Consider the following 21,400-nt stretch of genomic DNA (forward strand, 5'->3'; position numbering starts at 1 on the left):
CCCAAAATTAAATAACTTACTAAGTAAATCATTCCATAAACCAAAATAAAATGGAATAAAACATCACTGTGAGAAGGAATAGTATAAAGAGGCATCATAACAGTGACAAGGCACAACTTTTATTAGTTATTATTTAGTAAAAGGGACAGCACTATCACAGTTGGTCCAAGCCAGAGTTCCAAAATTCAATGATTATGTGAGCTTACGTAAAGTACCTCAACTGTCTGAGTCTCAGTTGTTTCAAATGTAAAGTTTAGAACTTGAGTCTTTTCTTAATGTATTTAAAGCTCTATACTACTATGAATAAAGTATAAAATTTTAAAATAAGCTAAAGAAAAGCATTAATATACCAATCAGCAAGCATCATGACTCAGGAAGAATGTACAAGAGAATTCAGAATTAAAGGGGCACGATGTATGCAACCTACTCTCAGATGGTTTAATAAGACATTTTGTAGGTATGTATTCATACATGCATAAACACAGAGGGAGAGGAAGAGGACAGGGAGGAGGAGGAAGAGAGAGAGAAGAGGGAGGGAAAAATATAATAAAATAAATATACTAAAATATTGAAAACTGGTATATCTGGGAAGAGAACCCATAGGAGTTCTCTGCACTACTCTTGCAACTTTTGTGTAAATCTAAATTTACAACAACTTTTTAAAAAGTGTAATAAAGTTTGTGTTTAAATAACAGATATAACCCTGGCTATATAAAACAGAAACACATAGTTATTCTATCATGGCAAGTGAAGAAAAATCCACAAAGGGACATTACAAATTTATCACTCGCCAAATGTTTCAGGATCACACTTTTGTTGCTATAAATACAAAGTATCTATTAATGACAGGTTACAGAACTATGTAAAAACACATAACTCATCCTAAGGGGTAAAACATCAGGTGAGATTTCTGAGCCAAGAGTAATTTGGGCAGAAAGCACACAAGTAAGCCAATAAAGCATTCCAACATTAAATCCTGACTTCCTTTGACGTCAGCCCCAGCAGACCAAGGCAAGTGATGACACAGAGGAGTCAGCACAGGAGGAAATGTGTGCCAGCTGGTGCCCGGCATCTTGGAAGTGCAAATTTAGCAGGTAACATAAAACTCCATAACTCTATCTTAAATGCTGGTATGTAAATCACAATATATCTCTTTTCTTGAGAGTCTGTATGCAGCTTCTCAGAGTGTCAAAATAAGTTACAACCAATAATGACTGTTGAATATTATTAAGCCGGCTGTAGGTTAAAAATTTTTTTTAAAAACACAGATTGAAAGAGTCTCTTTGCTTGCTTTTTGATGATACTTTTAATTTCAAACTCAACAGGAAACAAGATAATCACAGGTAGCTGAAAGTCAAGACAATTTCAAACCCATAAACGTATGTTACTGATGAACAAAAACCTCAATGCTGATTAAACTGTATTTTCCTACATATTCTGTAATTTCCTAATATATTCTGCATACATATATCTCCGAAGTCTGACCTAGAGAGACAGGATTGTGTAGTGGTGTGTTCAAGTATTTTTCCCCTCTGGCCATGCAAATGAAAAAAGGAAAATGGTATATACTATGTAAAAATTACGTATCAATTACAAAAAAAATAAGATATGACACAAAATTATTTCTTTTACTTACTTTTCAAAGTCTTAAATCTTAGTTTTAAATGTGGAAAGCATATACTGTTTTTTATCAGGACCAGTGACCCCACTGCAGGAATTCTCACTCAAATAAAATCTAAAACTTTGGCATGAGGTCATTAAACTATTCCTAGGGCACCCTTTTACTCTAAAAGCCTCTGTAAGCGATTAAAGTTCTAATCTGAATAATTACATTCCACCTACATAAATTCCCTCTGTAGTTTCAACTATATGCAATATCAGTCTTCATTTCCTGAATTAAATTAATGTCGTGTAATGTGGTGTTTCTTTTTTAAAAAATGGAAGAACATCTACTTTCATAGGTAACCTTTCAGCAACCAGTAGAAGTGATTCATGTGCACGAGGGGAATAGGTCAGTATGAATAATCATTAACCACCAATTTGTGCCAGCATTTATTGTGTCGAGCACTGCAAAAGGGACAACTCATCTAATGAAATGAATGTAGTTCTATGGCTTTATAAAAACCAAATATTTTATAAACTAAATCCTATTTTCCATTGAATTGCACCAATGCATCATTAGAAACTTTATTTTCATTTGTGGCTTGCCTTTAATTAGCTGATACTTCCCATGTTTGATCACTCTTATCTTTTAGTCAAATACTTAATGAATTGCAAATTAATACTGAAAATCCTAACCTGAAAAAAGAACCACTGAGTAGTGTTTAATAAGTAAATAAGTATTTCTCATAGAGGGAATCTTAAAAACATGCTTCCCCTAATCACACACCAACAGAATTTTTGAAAGATCAAAAAACAATTTTTAGAGCAAAATTGGTTACTCAAAGTGAACTTCCAGTGTTACCATAACAGTATGTATTCAATAAACCCAAAACACTAGTATTACATGTCCCTTTCATGAGATTTAATTTTTCAATCCTTGGCTATTTCTTAAATAATGTGTCTACCAGTTGCTGAGTGACTTTCAAGAGTGGCTTTTCCCAGAGTAAAGAAAAGCAGCTGTGTTCCTTGTAGGATGCTCAGGGACTTCCAGAGATCTCCACACCATGCCAACTGTTTCAGTCCTTGAGTCATTAGAGAAATTTAAAGAGAAGAATTTATCCCAATTGTCAAAAATTCTGTTGAACCCCATGACATAAACATGTTTAGTTGATCAAAGCTGTATAGCAGCAAAGATGTCTTCAAATATGGTGAATTAGTCAATCTGTAAATCTCATTATTGTAATTTCTGCTCTTAAATAATTTAAAGTATGATTTACTGGTATCTAGTGAAACTGTAAATTAAATTATCTATTATACCTAGAGTTGGTCTAAATTTCATGAAATATAGACCCAATTGTAAAAACCTGTTTTCCTTTCTTCCTAGAATTCCATTCTACTTTGATTCAGAAGATAGCATTCTCTTTCCTCTAGGAAATGTCACCTGTACTCCACCCCCTAATTCCTATAGAACAATGTGATTCAAAGAGATGTTGTCATTTTCTTACAGATCACTTGGCCTAGCCACAGACTTGGGGTGTATACTTGTTCAAAGCTGGACCAATCACAGTTCCCCATCCTGGTGGCCAAAGTTGATCTGTATAGTTGTATAGAAAAGGGCATGTGACCCAAGCTGAATACATCACAGTCCTTCCCCAAGATATTTCAAACTGAAATTAAGGCAGTAGGAGCAATCTCTCTCAGGTGGTGAAGAAACTGGGCATGCGAGCTGCCAGCAGCCATGTACCCTGCTATGCAAAGAAAGCTGGTCTTAGGGAACTAAGCCAAGATGCAGAGAAGAACTTAGAAAGAAGACGGAGCACTCCGACAGCATTCAGGTCCTGGCTCTAGTTGTCCCTGACAACTGCCTCACTCCTGACTTCCTTGTGTGTATACAATATGCCTTCCAAAAAATTCCCTTCATACCAAGCTATTTTCCTATTACCAGTAGCCGAGGAAACTATACACAATATACCAAACAAATTCTAACATAATAAATTTGACTTCTTAGGGGTAGGGCCCAGGAATACTGCAAGAAATTCTAATACCTCTGCAAATTCAAATGTATCTAATGCAAACCTGGCTTTAGTCCATGAACCGACATTTAGAAATAATGCTGTCTTCACTGCCTTCTTCACTGGGGATAAGTCTTGTTCTTTCAGAAGACAGTCAGGGTCTTGTGAGCAAGACCTGTATCTCATATTATGCAATGAACTGCTTTGGCTCTCAGCACAAGCCATCAACATAGATGTTCCGTAGGAATATATTGGGCTAAAAATACAAAGACTGGGATATTATGATTGCCACATGATCCTCTGGAATATCATCGGATCCAAAGTAAGGAGATTTTGTGTTCTGGAAAAGTTCTTCTTAGAACGGTGATAGTTGTATAGCAAGACAACAGTAACAAAATTAGGGGGGAAAAGTCATTCTTAACTGGATTATTTATTACCAAAAGATACATGCTTGTGAATGGACTCAAAGGGATCCTTGGGACCAAAAAGGAATGTGGATGGCTGTCAAGAAGGCAGTTTTAATCTGAAATGAAGAATCTGACTCCAAAGCTCATCAAAGAATGTCTACATTTTCCTAAGGATGGGGTCTAAGACAAGGCTGCTAGGAATTCAAGATTAAAGAAGCAACAAATATAAAATACATTCTATCTTAAATGTGTTAAAGTGTATTTAAAGCCATATATGCCTGTAAATCTCCCTTTCTATGTTTACTGTACCCCTACATTAAGATATTTTTGCATTCAAAGTAAGTGACCAGTTTGCCTTGGGCTGGTGACCCACTATGGAGAGAACCTGAAAGACAAGGGTTGAGAGCAGAATCTTCTGCCCAAGAGAAGGCCCTAACCATGCTCAAATGATGAAAGTAGAATATCAAGGCAGTCCAGCTTTGAAAATGTAGCTTCTCCCAAAGAAGCTAAAGGATTCCCTGACCTTCTGTATCTCACTGACTACCAGAACTCAGGGAGAAGTTCAACACCATAATTATAATAAATGAAGCAAACTAATTCTAACTCCTTAAAGCTGATAACTATGCCCTTAACTAGCTCTAACTAAAACAAAAAGAAAAAAAAACTAAGCTGGTTATTCTCTGTATAATTTTGATTTTTTAGAAGGTTATATATTCATTTTAGTTATTTGTTTTATATAACTATTTAGCACAACGCATGAACTTAATACATATTGATAATACAAGAAACCAAATCCCATAACAAAATGCAAATTCTGCCTAACTGCATTAACTTACTAAAACCGCTAGGCTCTAGACATCAACTTCAGGACAACATAATTTTCTCCAAGTTATTCCAGAAGACTATTTGCATAAAACTTTTGGAAATCTCCACTCCAAAGTTCTTTCACTGTAAACTGCACTTAATCTTTTCAATTAGCAACATGCTTAAAGAACACAATACAATATCTGGGATCAATGGTCTAGAAATTTCTACAAACTGAAATCATATACCTATATAACAACAGAGCAACTGATTGTGACTCGAACCCATCTTGCAACTACACTAATAATTTGGCATTAAAAGGATATTCAAATAGAGCTATATTAACAGAAAATAGTGTCATTTAGTACAATTTCTTAAGAATCTCCATTTAAAATTCTCAGAAAAATTTAAACTACAGACCCAGAGAACTGATAGTTACTTTTATTAACCTCTCCTCTGATTATAATGTGACTGTATTAGAAGACCTTAAGAACACATTCAGTAAAGTAAAATTTCATTTCAATGCCTTTTTATAACCTTTCAGTTCCCAGAATAGGAATAATAATTAGCACTCTCATTTCTAGTGCTTGAAAAACAATGAAGTATGTGCTTTAAAGAATAAAGTTATATCATTTTCACCTGCATCGATGCTCCTTCTACTCTTGCCACACAGGCGACCCGATCCAAGAAAGTCACTGCCACAGGCACCGCCACAAAGAAGCCTTTACAAAAGGCCTTGATGTATCTTTTCACCCACCCTTGTGACTGTGCCATACCTAAAAATACAAAGAAAACAACTATGAAATTAGTCTCAAGAAAGGTGAAAAACAAAGACATAAAAACAGTACATGAAAAGTAAGAGTTACCAAAGGGCAATCTTGTCTCTTAATATATTTCACACTCATTCCTGTAACCATCAGAAGAAATCTGACTTACTTAAAGTCCTAAAGCAAAATACATGAACTCAGGTTAACACTTTTCCACAACTCAAGTCCACTTGCTAACTTCAGTAGGAAATTTCTCCACACAAAACAGTAAGTTAGAAAAAAATAAGCATTCCAGAAGTAAATTTTTTCTGTTGCTGACTATTATGATGAAGTTACTCCTTATACCCCTGATATCTGTTCTCTTCTACAGCAATAAAAGTTTCAGTGGAACACGTGGCTGCCCAACTGAAGACTGTTTGCCAGCCTCCCTTGCAGCTAAGTGTGACCATGTCACTAGATTTGATCAACAGCATGGGTAGAAAGGATATACTTCTAGGTTGTACCCTGAAAAGGAGGATGCCCTCCCTTTTCTTCCCCATTTTATAACTGTAACAATTTGGTGCTTGGAGTAGGGGTGGCCATCTCAAACTATGAGATAAAAGCTTCAAGTAAAGATGACAAAGCAACAAAATGGAAGGATCCTAGGTCCGCAACACTTTGGAGGCACCATACTGTCCTGCATTGCTTACATTTGGACTGTTAAATCAGAGATAAATCACTTGCACTGTTTGTGGTGGCGGTGTTGGTATTGTTGTTGTTGTTTTTAGACAGGGTCTCACTCTGTCACACAAGCTGGAGTCTTGGCAAGACTTTTTTGGATAAGACTTCAAAAGCACAGGCAACCAAAGCAAAACAGACAGTGGGGATTACATCAAGCTAAAAAGTTTCTGTGCAGCAAACAATCAACATAATAAAGAGACAACCTACAGAATGGAAAAAAATATATGCAAACTATACTTCTAACAAGAGGCTAATATCCAAAAACGCATAAGGAACTCGAACAACTCAATAGCAAAAAGACAACTCAATTAAAAAATGGTCAAAAGAGCTTAACAATAATTTCTCAAAAGAAGACATACAAATAGCCAACAGGTATATGAAAAGAATGTGCAGTCATGAGGGAAATGCAAATCAAAACCACATGGATATCATTCCACCCCAGTTAGAATGGCCATTATCAAAAGACAACAAATGCTGGCAAAGGTGGAGAAAAAGGAACCCTTATACACTCTTTATGGGAATGTAAATTAATATGGCCATTATAGAAAAGAGTATGGAGGTTCCTCAAAAAGTTAAAAATAGAACTACCACGTGACTGCAATCCTATTCTTAGGAATATATCCAAAGGAACTGAAATCAGTATATAGAAGAGATATTTGCACTCTCATGTTTATCACAGCACTATTCATAATAGCCAAGGTATGGAATAAATCTAAGTGTCCATCAATGGATGAATGAACTTTAAGATGTGAGATAATTTTAAGATGAATGAAATCCTGCCATCTGATACAACATGGAAAAACCTGGAGGACATTAAGTTAAGTAAAATAATCCAGGCACACAAAGACAATATTGCACGATCACTCATATATAGAATCTAAAAAAGTTAAACTCATAAAAGTAGAAAGTAGAATGGTAGTTACCAGAAGGTGGGGTAGTTAGTGGGGAGAAGAGGTTGGGGAGATGTTGCTCAAAGGAGATATAATTACATTTAGGAGGAATACATTTCAGGACATCTGTTGTATAGTCAGGTGAGTATAGTTAATGATAAGATATTGTATTCCTGAAAAATGTAAACAGAGTGGAGGTTACATGCTCTTACCACAAAAATGATAAATATGTTAGAGAATGCATTTATTAATTAGCTAGATTAAACCATTCCACAATGTACATGTACTTCAAAACATTGTGTTGTATACAATAAAACTCACAATGTTATCTGTTTACTCAGAAAATAAATAAAAATAAAAATACTCAACCACTAATTCCCTCCCAAAGCTTTAATATATCACAGGAAAAAGATGAATGATAATGTAAATTGGCTAATTCTGAATTACCTACTGTAACTGACATCAATAAGGGCTATATGTATGCAAGGTAAGTAATTAAGACCAGTACTCTTGCTTTTTATACTTTTATCAACATATATTGCACATAACATAACATTCACCCAAACCAGTAATCTTTTTATACCTAATCAGAATAAATGTAACTCAGACTAACTTTAGAATATAAGCAATTTAAAAACATGTTTTCATTCAAACTTATCTAACAGCTATAATCTTAAGTTAAATTGCTTATGATTTCACACATCTAGTACTCAAGAAATGTGTTTGGCCCAAGGTACTGACTGTTTCTGTGAGCTGTCTTAACCACTATACTCCTAAAAGAGTAAACCTGCTTGACATGTTTCATTCATTCATACCCAGCTTTAATATGAGCCCTTGAGTAAAACTAATTTCTCTTCAATGACATCTTTTGCCTAGAATCAAAAGATCTTTACTAGCTCCTTTTATATATCTCTACAAAAGATTTAATATACTTTTCCAATGGACTATTTTACAAAGGTCCCATTTATCATGTACTATCTGCCTTAATATAGAAGAATAACTTTGACATATTTATCAAATTAGTACCTTCAAGATGCAAAAGATGCATTTTCCTCAATATTAGATTTCATTAGCTCAGTCTCTCTGAAAACACTTCTAACCACAGGTTTAACAACACAAACATCAGTCTTACAATAAATGTATAAATGGAATGACCTCCACATCTATTCTTTTTAATGTTTCCAAAATATAAATAAATATATCCAAAGATTTCAGATTATAAAATATGTGACTCCACAAGTAATTTATAACATGCTCCCATGTACATAGGGAAAAAAAATAGTTACTATGTAGAAGAGAAAGGAAATGGCTCAACAGTAAGTAATCAATTCCTCTTTGACCAGTTTGACAGCTTCAAAGTTATTTTAGGTGGTCTACACTTATGTTTAAGTCATATACAACTCCCAGATAATAATTTCAGGGTAGTGTTTCCCAAGGTTGCCTTGATTGACATGCTTAAAAATGAAGATCCCCACTCTCACTCAGACCTCCAAAATCAAACACTTCAAGTGATTCCCTTAATAGAGCAAGTCTGGAAAATACTGATATTTGGGTGTTTAAAGGTCAGATGTTTACTCACTCCTCAAGTTTATTACCTTCTGAAAATGAGAAAAGGGGAAAAGTTAGCAAAGAAATATCATCCTGAATGTCTCCTTACATTTAGTTTACCTCCTTACTAGATTAAGTATCTGCAGAACAAACATTGTACAGAAAATGAACACCACTACCAGATTCTACATTCTAACCTCCACCTGGTTCCATCAGAAAATGACTTCCAGTGGATTGTCTCTTCGTTCCTGCTAAGGCAGTTCAATCATCCGTCCACTCATCTACCCACTCACTTACTACTTGGCTCATTCATTCTTTCAACCAGTATTTACTAAGGGTCTTCCACAAGCACTGTGTTAGGCACCAGGGAACCATAAAACAGTGAGCAAGGCCAGTCCCAGTCCCTGATCTCATTGAGTTTTTACAACCAACTATGGAATGATAAAGGTCAATCTGAAAATCACATAAACATACATAAGAGTTGTAATAAGTGCTATGAGAGAGATAGAGAGAGGTCAGGAAAGGTCTTTGAGGAACAGGCTGAACTCAAAAATGAGGAGGAGTTGTCTAGATAAAGAACTGTGGGGTAGGCAAGGGTATTCCAGAGAGCAGTCACGTCACATGCAAAGTCCCTGTGACAGGAGTGGTCATGTTGTGATGGAGAACTGAAGGGAGGCTGGTGTACATAAAGCACACAAGAAGTGGAAGAGTACAGTGGGACATAAATGGGAGGAGGCAATGTAAATGCCAGAGCAGTTAATACCTCGCAGGCCCTGTAAGGATTTGCAGCAAATGCAAAGTAACTGAAATGTTCTAAAATTGAGGTGAATGAACCTATCTGCATTTTGAAATGATCATCTATCTGAAAGTCTGGATAGGACAAAAATGGATATAGGGAAATCAGATTATTCTAGTGGTCCAGGGCAAGAGATGATAGTTGGAGTAGGATGATAGTGGAGACGGACTAAAATGGGCAGATTTAAGTATATATTTTGGAAGTTAAACTGACAGGATCTGGAAATAGATGGGCAATGATGGGAGAAGGAAGGAGATAAGAAAGTGTCAAGGGGCTGTGGTAGCCTGTCAAAGCACTGTTATTTTCTCATTCTCTTGAATTACATGTCAAAATACTTCATACTAAAATTATGCTCATAATTCCATTCCTCAAACTTTTTTTTGGCAAACAAGCAGATGTGCTCCCTGCCCTCAAGGAGTTACAATATACCAAGGAAGACTGCCCTTCAACAATTATTTCCAATGGATGAGCATTAAAAAGGGAAGATAGGCCGGGAGCGGTGGCACACGCTTGTAATCCCAGCACTCTGGGAGGTCGAGACGGGCAGATCACGAGGTCAGGAGATCAAGCCCATCCTGGCTAACACAGTGAAACCCTGTCTCTACTAAAAAAATACAAAAAACTAGCCGGGCGTGGTGGCGGGCGCCTGTAGTCTCAGCTACTCGGGAGGCTGAGGCAGGAGAATGGTGTAAACCCGGGAGGCGGAGCTTGCAGTGAGCTGAGATCTGGCTCCTGCACTCCAGCCTGGGCGACAGAGTGAGACTCCGTCTCAAAAAAAAAAACAAAAGGGACGATAGCCCTGAAGCACGAGAGCATAAAGCAAGGCTGTCTTATTCATCAGAAAATGATCAAGGAAGTCCTGCCCCACTACACCCCCACCCCTGAAAAAATGGCATTTGAGGCAAGACCTGGGCATTTCAGGTAAAAGCAGTAACATGTATGAAGGCCTAGGGGCAAAATAAAATGTAGCTGTTTAAGAAACTAAAATAAGTTCAGTTTGGATAGAGTATATACAAAATTTATTACGTGAATTTTTAACTCAGTAAGCATTTATTTACTATCAAGCAACAATGATAAGTACAGAGGATATAAAGATGGCTAAGCATATAGTACCATTCAAAAACTTTCAATAAACAATACATTTCTACATACGTTTATATGTGCACATAAAAGTATTTTAAATTGAATATTATTTATATTGTTTTGATTGTTTAATAACCACCCATATGTTACTTGTGTAGTTATTAAAGTATACCAAAAGAGGGAAGAAAGCAGCATCAAAATGCTAACAGTGGTTAATTGTAGATGCTGGGAATAGAGATGATTACTATTTTCTTCTTTGAACTTTAGCTGGTTTCTAAAAAAGAAAGATGGTATCTGCCCTAGGAAGCCACTTTGATATACAGATAATATGGGGTAACACTAGTGTTAATCTCTATCCCATCACAATGAACAAACCACACTCTCACTCCAGTCTCTGCTGCTCTAAGTAGTACAAACAACACTGAGCAAGATTATTTCCTGTTTATGCAGCAATCAATATATTTAACTGACTATAATGTTGTTTATGCAGCCAATGCAGGCTGTCATATTTCTGGAAACTTCTGGAAAGTTCTGTCAAATGTTCGCTACTTTTAAGAGGCACAGAATGGAATCATGTCTTCTCTTTGCTGTTCATCATGCCCTGCATGCATGGACCTTCACAAAATAGCTGAGGATACCTGCAGGATAGAAACAGAATGCTTCCAAGTATGATGCCACAGCTATCTTAGTGATAAGGCAGTATGCATGATTAAAATGTAAATTAAGGGGGAAACATTAATAAAAGTTGCATTAAATTCACATTCCCTGAATTTTGAGCCTCCTCTTCTTTTCCAGTAATGTTCTCCTACATTACTTCTACTCCATTTAGTCACTGGTACCCAAAAAGGAGCATGGTAATGAGACTCAGGAGACCTGAGGTTGATAATCTGTGTCTGTCTATAACCAGCTCCATGACTTTGAACAAGTCACTTCTGTGCCTGTTTCCTCATGTGTAACAAGAAGGGGCTTACTTGGGAGGCCAAGCAAGAATTCAAGTGAGGAGTTCGAGGCCAGCCTGGGCAACACAGCAAGATTCCTATCTCTGCTAAAAATTTAAAAATTAGCCAGGCATAGTAGCATACACCTGTAGTCCTATCTATTTGGGAGGCTGAGGTAGAAGGACTGCTTGAGCTAAGGAGTTTGAGGCTGCAGTGAGCTATGACTGTGCCACCACACTACAGCCTAGGTGACCAAACAAGACCCTGTCTCCAAAAAACGTGAGGGGGGAGAAGGGTTAGATGTAATACCTAAGGTTCTTTCTAAGCCAGAATGCTTTATTTCTATAATTTTTTATTGTTTTTAACCGTTTCTTAAGAACTTTAGCAGATACTAAAAAAAATACTGAGATCATTATTGACTAAGAAAAAGTAAGTTGCTTTTATGGTTTGAGACTTTTTTAAGTGTTGAAAATAAAAAAGAATTAATTTTATTAAACAACTGGTTAAAAGACACAACGGTGAGGGAGCTGAAACCAGTGCAAATCATGTAAAAGAACATTTTAAATATAGACAAAGACCTGAACACCATTGCTCTTTCACTTCTCATTTCCACAACTCGACTGCTGACCAGAGCACTGCTACCATCCCCTGCCCAACAAAGTCAGGGCAAGGGTTTTTCTGAGAGATTATAAAGGAGCATGTGGGAGATGTGTCAGTCTGATAGTGTGCTGATCCTGCTCCAAGCCAAGGAAGCAAGGGCAATAAAGGCTACCCTGGAAACAAGGTACAAGTGGTTGCTATTTTCAGAGGCTGAAAAGAAAAGGCTCAATTCAGTCCTGTCTTATCTGAATTGTGAGGGGCACCTATATTTCATAATAATAAAACACTGTTAAAAGTTTCTATCATGTAAATACTAAAGAAGCCATACATACATGAAGAAATGAACACAACATTTCTATGTTGTCATATCCAATAATTTTCTTAAAGTTTTATGGCATTCACATATTGGCAAAGTTAATGCATCTCCTTGTCTATGTAAATTGCCAAAGAATCATTCAGATGATCCGGTCTTTTGTATACACTTTAAATGTTTAAAACCACCACACTAATAAGTACCTAGCCCTGACTTCCTCTGAGAAAAATTTCACCTAAGCAATAACAATGAGGTATAAAATCATCCCCGGCAAAAAGGGAATAATCTTTATCAGTTACCTCATTCTTCTTGTAACTATGGAAGTCATTGAGGTTCAAAACACTGCTCCTAAGAAAAGTATTGCTTCAAGTTGTAAGTAAACCAGGTTCATTGCTGAAGTACTTAAACTGAGAATATTTTTTAAATAAGCTTTCAGAATCAAGTGAAATCATATTTGCCACCTGGCATACAGCACTTACAAGTGAGAATTTCTTGGTGATGCTGACCTCAACCACATAACAACCCACACTGTAAATTTCTCTCCTTCCCATAACAACTTGTGGCTTGATCATGCATTAATTCATCTAAAATTGTTCTTAAGTCTGCTTATATTTTAACTTGTACAAAGTCACCAATCACTCATCCATGGCAACCAGGTGGATAAATCCACCACAAGTCATCCTAATTATAAAAACTATTTAAAAGTTGTGTGGGAGGTTTGAAGGTAAGAGGAAAATAGTAAGTTATAAAGCAGTATCTTATGTAAAATGTAACCTTTCAATCATCATAATAAGCCTACACAAAATCAAGATTTTATTTATAAAGAGGAAATCATCAAACTATGAATATCAGAGAACACAAGAGTGGGGATCCAAGCAAATCTGACATACAATGCCTGAATTGGTCAGTATATACATACCTACCATGCACCATGGAATTGTGCTAAGAGATACATATGTGAAATAGAACAAGGCCAGCATGGTCCTTTCTCCATGTGGAGTTTGCATTTTCATTCTTTCAACATTAAGTGCCAACTTTGTGCTAGACACTATGTTAAGACACCAGATTGACCAAGCCATAGTTCCTCCCCAGAGGGACCTGTGACAAGATCACAAGAAACAAGCAGATGACCACACATAATCCAGCTGTCATCCTCCATGGATCTTTCTAGCAGCCCCTGGTACCAATAACCTGGCTTGGTAAACAGAGCCAAAGCATGTGAAAAATCAGGAAACATTTGGATACATCTGGACTAATACAAGGTTAAAAAAGAAAAGCTGATAAATTACAACAATTTTGGTTCCAATGGAAGCAGATCTTGGCAAGTAATCTATAGAAAGCAATTAAAAAATTTTTTCTGGACTATCTTGCTCCTTTCACATTATAAGTAAATAATATTTTATAAACAGACACTTAGTACTCTTTAGAACATGAATACCAGTTTCAAATTCTTTATCTTTAGTCTTGTCGGAGTTAGTAGTTCTCACTTGAAAATTCCCAGGAAAGACCAAAATGGCACATACACAAAAAAAGAAATAAGAAAGAGGAAAACCAGTCAAAAATAATAAAGGAGGAGAAATGTAATTATGTAAGGCATAAAGTTAGTCATTTTTTGGCAAAGATACCCAATAAAGAAGTCAACACTGATACAATGATGAAGCTACGCCCTATGAAATTGCTTCTTTCATGGAGATAATTGTGACTTTCTGTTGGTAAACTGTTAAGCATCTGGATACTAAGAGAAGAGAGGTTAAAACTGATGTATTCAATTTTAAGCCAGCAATATGTAAAATCAAATGAATTTGAAGGTCATGCTCTAGTACAACTGATGTAGAAAGAAAATACAACCAGGAAACAACTAGGATACACACAGGAAATTAATTCACAAAGGCTTCCTGATTTTTTGGTAAGGACCTTCAACTTGCAAACATCATGCATTTATGCACACCCTTCCCTTTGATTCTGTGGAAGAGCAGGCCCCACCCTGTCCAAGGTGCTCTTCAGAAGCAGCATCAGCAAAGAGGGAAAGTCAGTGAAAACCTGGTGGGCTTTGAATCCAAGACCTCAGTTCAAATCGTGATTCAACAGTGTGGAAATTACTTTATCTCGGTAAGCAAACTTTTTCATCTGTGAAAACTTCCAGAGTTTCCAGAGGTTCAAAATGTTCACATGCGTTTGTTTTGTTTACATAAGCACTTGCGTAAAGAAAATGGCTAGATCATCAAACAAAGGGTATTTCTTCAGATAAAGCACTAGCTCTGTCTAAGGAAGAGGACTACCAATAACAAATCAAAAAAGGGTAACAGAATTAAGGATGTCCATCACAGACAATAAACCAATAAAGCCCATCTTCTAGGTGATAAGACACCTAATACATAATCATTTTGTTCGGCTTTGAACCTCATGCTGTTCTAAGATTTGACCAGTTAGGGGCAATCATATGTACTGATATTGACCAGTTAACAAGAATGTGTTCAGCACTGTCAGGTGTCTTGAGGTTTTTTTTTTTTAAGCAAAATAAAAGGAAATATATGACTTAGTGCCAGAATTGGACCACAGGAATAAATTACATAATAGTCATTGAGGAAAGAAAAAAAAAGGAAGAAAAGAACTGGAATTACAGGGAAAAAACTTCATGATGAGAAAGGCTAAAAAGAAAAAAAATGAATTAGAATGTAGGTGGTGAGTTTTAAAAAGTTCACTATAAAATTCTTAGAATGTTTCTGTATGTTTAAAATTTTTCCCCAAAACTCTGGAAATAAAAGAATAAATTACATTTGTTAAGTCACTCAGATAAAAGAAAAATATAATTAGAGTGAAGATTCATACAGCCCATCTGAGATAGCAAGAATGCTGGCCAGATCAGGGAACAGGATATATATTAAGACAAGTAAGACATAAGACTGAATATGAATTTTTTTTTTTTTTTTTTGAGTCTTGCTCTGTTGCCCAGACTGGAGTGCAGTGGCGCCATCTCAGCTCACTGCAAGCTCCACCTCCCAAGTTCACGCCATTCTCCTGTCTCAGCCTCCCGAGGAGCTGGGACTACAGGTGCCCACCACCACGCCTGGCTAATTTTGTCATGGTATTTTTAGTAGAGACAGGTTTCACCATGTTAGCCAGGATGGTCTCAATCTCCTGACCTCATGATCCGCCCACCTCGGCCTCCCAAGGTGTTGGAATTACAGGTGTGAGCCACCACGTCCGGCCTGAATATTAATTTTTTTTGTTTTAGTTTTTTTTTTTTTCTCATCAATATGGACATCTTCATGGCTCCAATATTTTTGGAAACCACATCAGTCAAAATCCTTTAACAATATTCTAGGACTCTCTTAAGGACTGGCTCAGGCCATCCTAATCCTATAAATTATCCTTATCCTGTAACTCCAAATAGACACCATTTAACAACATTTACAACAACGGCCTAATCTCAAATTTCAGTTATTAAAATGAAATAAATTCCACAAAAAGTTTACCATAAAAATTAATAAGACAGTGAATAACAGCTTTTTACAGAGGGAGAAAAATCCTATTAAATGATAACCATTAGCAAGGAGGTAAGCTTTAAACCCTAATAACCACAAAGTTTGAATTTCAACACTGTACTCTATTTTTTTCCAATTTAATAGAAAAGTATAACTGCTATCATTAAGTAGAAGCTAAAGGCAATAAGCTAACAATGTGAGGACTTAAATATGTGTATAAATGAAACAGACCAGGTACTTATCCATAACCCAAGCAAAGCAAGGACAGGATACTGGACTATTTCACCATAAGTCCATTTTTTCTTGAAGTAATAATACACTGGGTTAGTAAAAGGATATATTATCAGCATCAGGTCTCACTGAATAGCTAAGAAGAAAATACTGCATTATTTGGCATTTGGGCTGTGTTCAAAATTGGCTTTAAAAAAAATTAAGAAAGCCTATAAATGAAAAAGCACTCTAGAAAAAAAAAAATCTCAAGAACCTTTTAAAAATCAAAACTTAGAAGAAGTGAGACAGGAGAAATAAGAAAAAGGTAGTAACACTCAGAACCTAAAAAAAGAAGGGTACAAAAATATTAGAAAGTGGGCATTAGGCAGTAACATGAGTAATGGAAAAATATCACTAGAAACCATGTGACAGCCAGTTTCCAAAGCACAGTCATCCAAGTATCAAGCTTTGCTGTTCTTTATCTACTTTGTTACCTCACATTTTTTCCTACTGTCTAACACGGCTTCATATTCACTTCTCTTACACTGCAGCCCTACTTCGGTCTTATTTTAGAATGGAACAAGGGTCTTATTAGGGCTCAACAATAAGCAGAATTGAAAAACTTTTTTAAAGAACATGGTTTCTGGGTCTCATGAAAATCCTATCCTGACCCCTACTCTTCACGCCTCAAATATACTGCTTTCTATACTAGAATGCAAATGCCTTTACTAGAATGCCATATCAACTCAAGTCATACCTACAACATGGCCTTTCCTTTGATCAGGGTTGGGAGTCAGGAGTAGGAAGGCTTCTCAAAAGAACCAGGTCACTAGACCCCAAGGGACAAAAATGGAAAGAGAAAGTCACAAAAAAGTAGGACTGAAAAATACAATTTAACCAGCAAACTTATAGCTAGCCCAGGGACTATTACTACTCTTTACAAAATGATAAATACAAAAAATTAGAAACACAGGCTCCCCCATCAGGAAAGCACATTAAGGCTCTGATTAGTCTGTCAAAAATAAAATCTGTTCAGACTATGGCTTAAAGATTTGGAAGGGTGCCCGCAGCCCATGTATGGCAGCTGCAAGTCCATGGGGAGCGCAAAAAGCAACAGTGCAGACTCAGTACTGAAGATGCAAGCCAGAGGAAAAGATTTATGCAATTTAAGGTGAAAGCAACAGAAATAAATTCCTTTGGAATGAGTGCTTATGGTCCTTTTAGCTTATAAGTGCAAGTGTACCCACAAACATGCATGCACATTTGCTGAAATGGCAACAAAGGACAAGTTAGCAGCATATGTTAAAAAAAGAAAAAGTAAAAATAAATATATAAATAAATAAAACAGCCAAGAGGACAGAGTACAAAGAAGCTCATCCTGAGTGGCCTGGAGATAAAAGCAGATGGAGCACAGCATTACCCAGACACAAGTGTCTGCTGCACAAAAAGTCCAGGTATTATAATGAGCCTATGGTGAGTATTACAGCATATGGAAATGCGATCTCATTTAGATTATTCTCCATACTTATATGCCTTGTTTTGATTTTTGCATACTTGCCTGTAAATTGGAAGACATTGTTTTAAGATACCTGTGAAATTTCATCAACTGTGGCTAGAGTTGAAATCTTAACTTCAACGTTAAGAGAAACATGAATCAGAACTACAAAGCTGAGTCGCTCCTAAATTTCTGATGATCCATGGAAACTGTGTGAGATAATAAACGTGTTAAGCCACTGATTTGGGTGGTTATTTGTTTTGCAGAAATGACTAATAAATATGAAAAGCACAAAAAGACCCAAAGGCACAAGGAAACTTGGTATTCGATAAAGTCAACATTCATATTGGGAAGAGAAGTTGAATTAACATGTTATGTTGAAACAATTAGCTACAATTTGGAAGGAGAATAAAATCAAAGCTGGATATTTATTAAATTCATTATAAGAAAATAAATTCTAGATAAGCCAAACATTAAATGTAATAAACAGAAACATAAAAATAATAAAAGGAAACAAAAGCAACAGTGTTTTAAGGGTAGAAAGAGGCCTTTCTGAACATTCTACAAAACCTCGAAAACATGAAAGACAAATACTGACAGATTTCACTACATAAAAATCAAAACATATCATAATATTAAAAGACAATCAGCAGGATATTATAAAATTATAATATTTATTAATCATGAAGGCTCAATATCTCTAAAATTACACAATTCTTAGAAAGTATAAGAAAAAAGACAATAATTTTGAGAGAAAGGTATTTCACTGAAACAAAATATAGACAGTATATAAAGATATAAAAAGATGTGTAAACACACTAATAAAATCAATATAAATAAAAACAAAGTACCACTTTAGTCTATCAAACTGACAAATGTAATATGGCAATATGTACCAAAATGTTACATGAATACAGCTTCTGACGCAGAAACACCACTCCAGGAATTTATTTTATGGATGCAAAGATATGATCAAGGATATTCAACATACCATTTTTATTGCAGTGAAAAACTGAAAACCAAATGTCCACAAATATGTAAATAAATGATGGCATGCATACAGAATAATTTGCAATCATTAAAAAGAACAATATATCGTTATATTGCTTGAGATTCTGCTTCAAAAAAGTTGGAAAATTGCATTTTTAATATGAACCCATTTATGTGAAATTTTATACACACACAGCATCATCCTCATTGTCATCCTTACCATCATCATAGAAAGAGGTCAAATAATAAAGAATATGAACCAAAATGATGACAGTATTTATTTGCAATGAAAGGAATTTAACTTTATTCCGTATATTTTTCCATATTACTTAAATCTTCAGTAATGGGTATTTAGTATCTTTATATACTAAAACAATATTAATATTAGTTTTTTCTGCTACAATAGCTATTTCTTAATGTAAATTAGCTCATATGGAGGAAAATGACATCAGTCTTATGTGAAAGCTATGCTGGTTCATATACAATTTTTCCCAGTACATGAAGGTTTTGATCCAACCAAGAGCAAGTTTTCTCCCAATTAAAGCGAAAGTCTCATTTGGTGGCTTCAAGACTTTCCACTGTTAAAGGAGGCTGAGAGTACCAACGAAGAAATGCAAAGATATTTTCCCCTGTGTTTAAAATAAAACAAAATCAACAGATCAATGCCCTGGAGCAGATTTTCAACTTTGATGAAATTGGTCTGTATTAGAAGTAGATGACTTTAAGGACCTACAACAAAGAAAGAAAACCAGGGATTCAGGCTAAGACTGATGTGATGCTGGGTGCAAATGCCAGTAGGGATTTAATAGTGCTATTGTTTTTATGACAACTTCTATTTTCTTAGCTTTGTTTACAAAATTCCACTGGTTTCAAATGATCTGTTCCTAGCCCTATTTTCTTTACAAGCCCTAAAATTTTATGGTATAATTTTGCAGAATTAAAGATTTTTCAGGAATGCATATGTCATTAATAGCAGAAATGCCTCTACTATACTGAGTAAAATGCAGTAGAGAAATGTTCCATACCAAAAAGAAACAAAAAACAAAGAAAGAAAGCAAAAAAGAGAAATGACAGAAAGAAGGAGAGGGAAAAAGAGGAGGAAGAGGAAAGAAAAAAACTGCATACTTCATTTTGTTTAAGTGAGAGTGTCTAATGAAAGATACTAAATGCAGGGCAAAACAATCTCATTAATATTCTTGATTTATACCACAGATTTTGATTCTATATGAGATATACCTAAAGAAATTGTCTTTGCTCCATCAGACACTTAAAATCTAAACAAGGGAGTGAATTAAACAGTCATCAACTATGGTGGGGGAGGAAAAGGGACTAATCCAAGTAGCTTTTGGACACAGTATTTTATTATACCCAACCCAAGGGTATATAGTCAAATACTATGGGCGGTATTTGGGTTGGGAAGTTGGGGGGGTGGGGAACGCAAACAGTAAGGGAAAACAATTGTGAAACTACTTAAGCTACATTGTAGGATTGAGCAAACGAGTTGGGAGAATAGTGCTGACTGTGGGAAAAGGGAGATATAAATACACAGCCAGAATCAGGGACGAATGCTGTGGGGCTCTGGAAGCAAAACCATATAGAAGTAGCAATGAGTATATGTAGTACTCAATTATTAGGGTCTAATACCATTCCCTACTCCAAAGAATCAGCACTCTTCAGAGAAAACATTGATTCTGGATCTGTGGTGGGGAAGGTTTAAGATGAGCCTGAAACATTTTCTTTGGCCACTAAGAAGTGTTTAGAAAAAAGATGGAAGTACATCAAAAGGAGATGGGAGCTTGCCTGGAGATCCCACTGGGTAAATATGAAAAAATTTGATTACTTATTAAATAAAGTCAGTAATGAGTTTAAACCACTGGAAAAACAGCTTTGAATTTGCTAATTTTCTGAATCTGAGCAATACTTTAAAATATGGGTTTTAGCTTCAAAATGTAAATCAGGTAATTTCATTTCATTTAAGTAAGTAATACCATGAAAAAAATATTACAAACTACTAAGTTAAATAAAATAGGAAATATTGGTGGAGGGTTGTTTTTTGTTGTTTGTTTTTTGGGGGTTTTTTTTGAAACAAGGTCTCCCTCTGTTGCTCACACCGGAGTGCAGTAGCATGATCAAGGCTCACTGCAGCCTCAATTCCCAGGCTCAAATGATCCTCCCACCTCTGCCTCCCGATAGCTAGGACCACAGATGCACACCACCAGGCCTGCCTAATTTTTTGTATTTTTTGTATAGATGGAGTTTCACCATGTTATGCAGGCTGGTCTCAAACTCCTGAACTCAAGCGGTCCACCAGCCTCAGCCTCCCGAAGTGCTGGGATTACAGGCGTGAGCCACCGTGCTCTGCCTAAAATTTTGTTTTAAAATAAGTCCCCTTTATGATCACTCTCAGAAATATGTTAGAAAAGAAGTTCTCTTGCACGTATAAAAAAAATTTTCAATTTATAAATTATCCTTCTACACTAATTTCCCAAGAATAATTGTTGAGCTGAGTTAAAGCTTTTCACTATTCTTTGAATATTATATCTGCATATCCAACTGTTAATTGAATTTGAGATCCACTAGTAAAGCAAAAAGCGTGTGACTTTGAAGACTATTTAGAATGTACAATGTTTTATTAATTATCATTAGTACTATTATACAATGGTTGTACCCTTGTAAGTTTGTTAAGAAATAGCTGACATTGAAATGGTCCGCATCTAAAGGACATGTTAAGAAAAGCAGA

The 21,400-nt window shown here is 35.8% G+C and overlaps 1 protein-coding gene across 1 annotated transcript in view; it reads right to left on the reverse strand.

Moving 5' to 3' along the window:
• The window catches only part of LOC105521660 (mitochondrial inner membrane protease subunit 2-like), a 72,203-nt gene that overhangs the window by 26,741 nt on the left and 24,062 nt on the right, over window positions 1–21,400 (reverse strand). Inside the window, exon 3 of the mRNA XM_011955928.1 lies at window positions 5,465–5,601. Coding sequence (XP_011811318.1) covers window positions 5,465–5,599 — 135 coding nt within the window. The 5' untranslated portion in view covers window positions 5,600–5,601. The remainder of the gene's footprint in view (window positions 1–5,464; window positions 5,602–21,400) is intronic.

This window comes from Colobus angolensis, unplaced genomic scaffold (genome assembly GCF_000951035.1).
Source record: "Colobus angolensis palliatus isolate OR3802 unplaced genomic scaffold, Cang.pa_1.0 Scaffold403, whole genome shotgun sequence".
In the NCBI taxonomy this organism is placed as follows: domain Eukaryota; kingdom Metazoa; phylum Chordata; class Mammalia; order Primates; family Cercopithecidae; genus Colobus; species Colobus angolensis.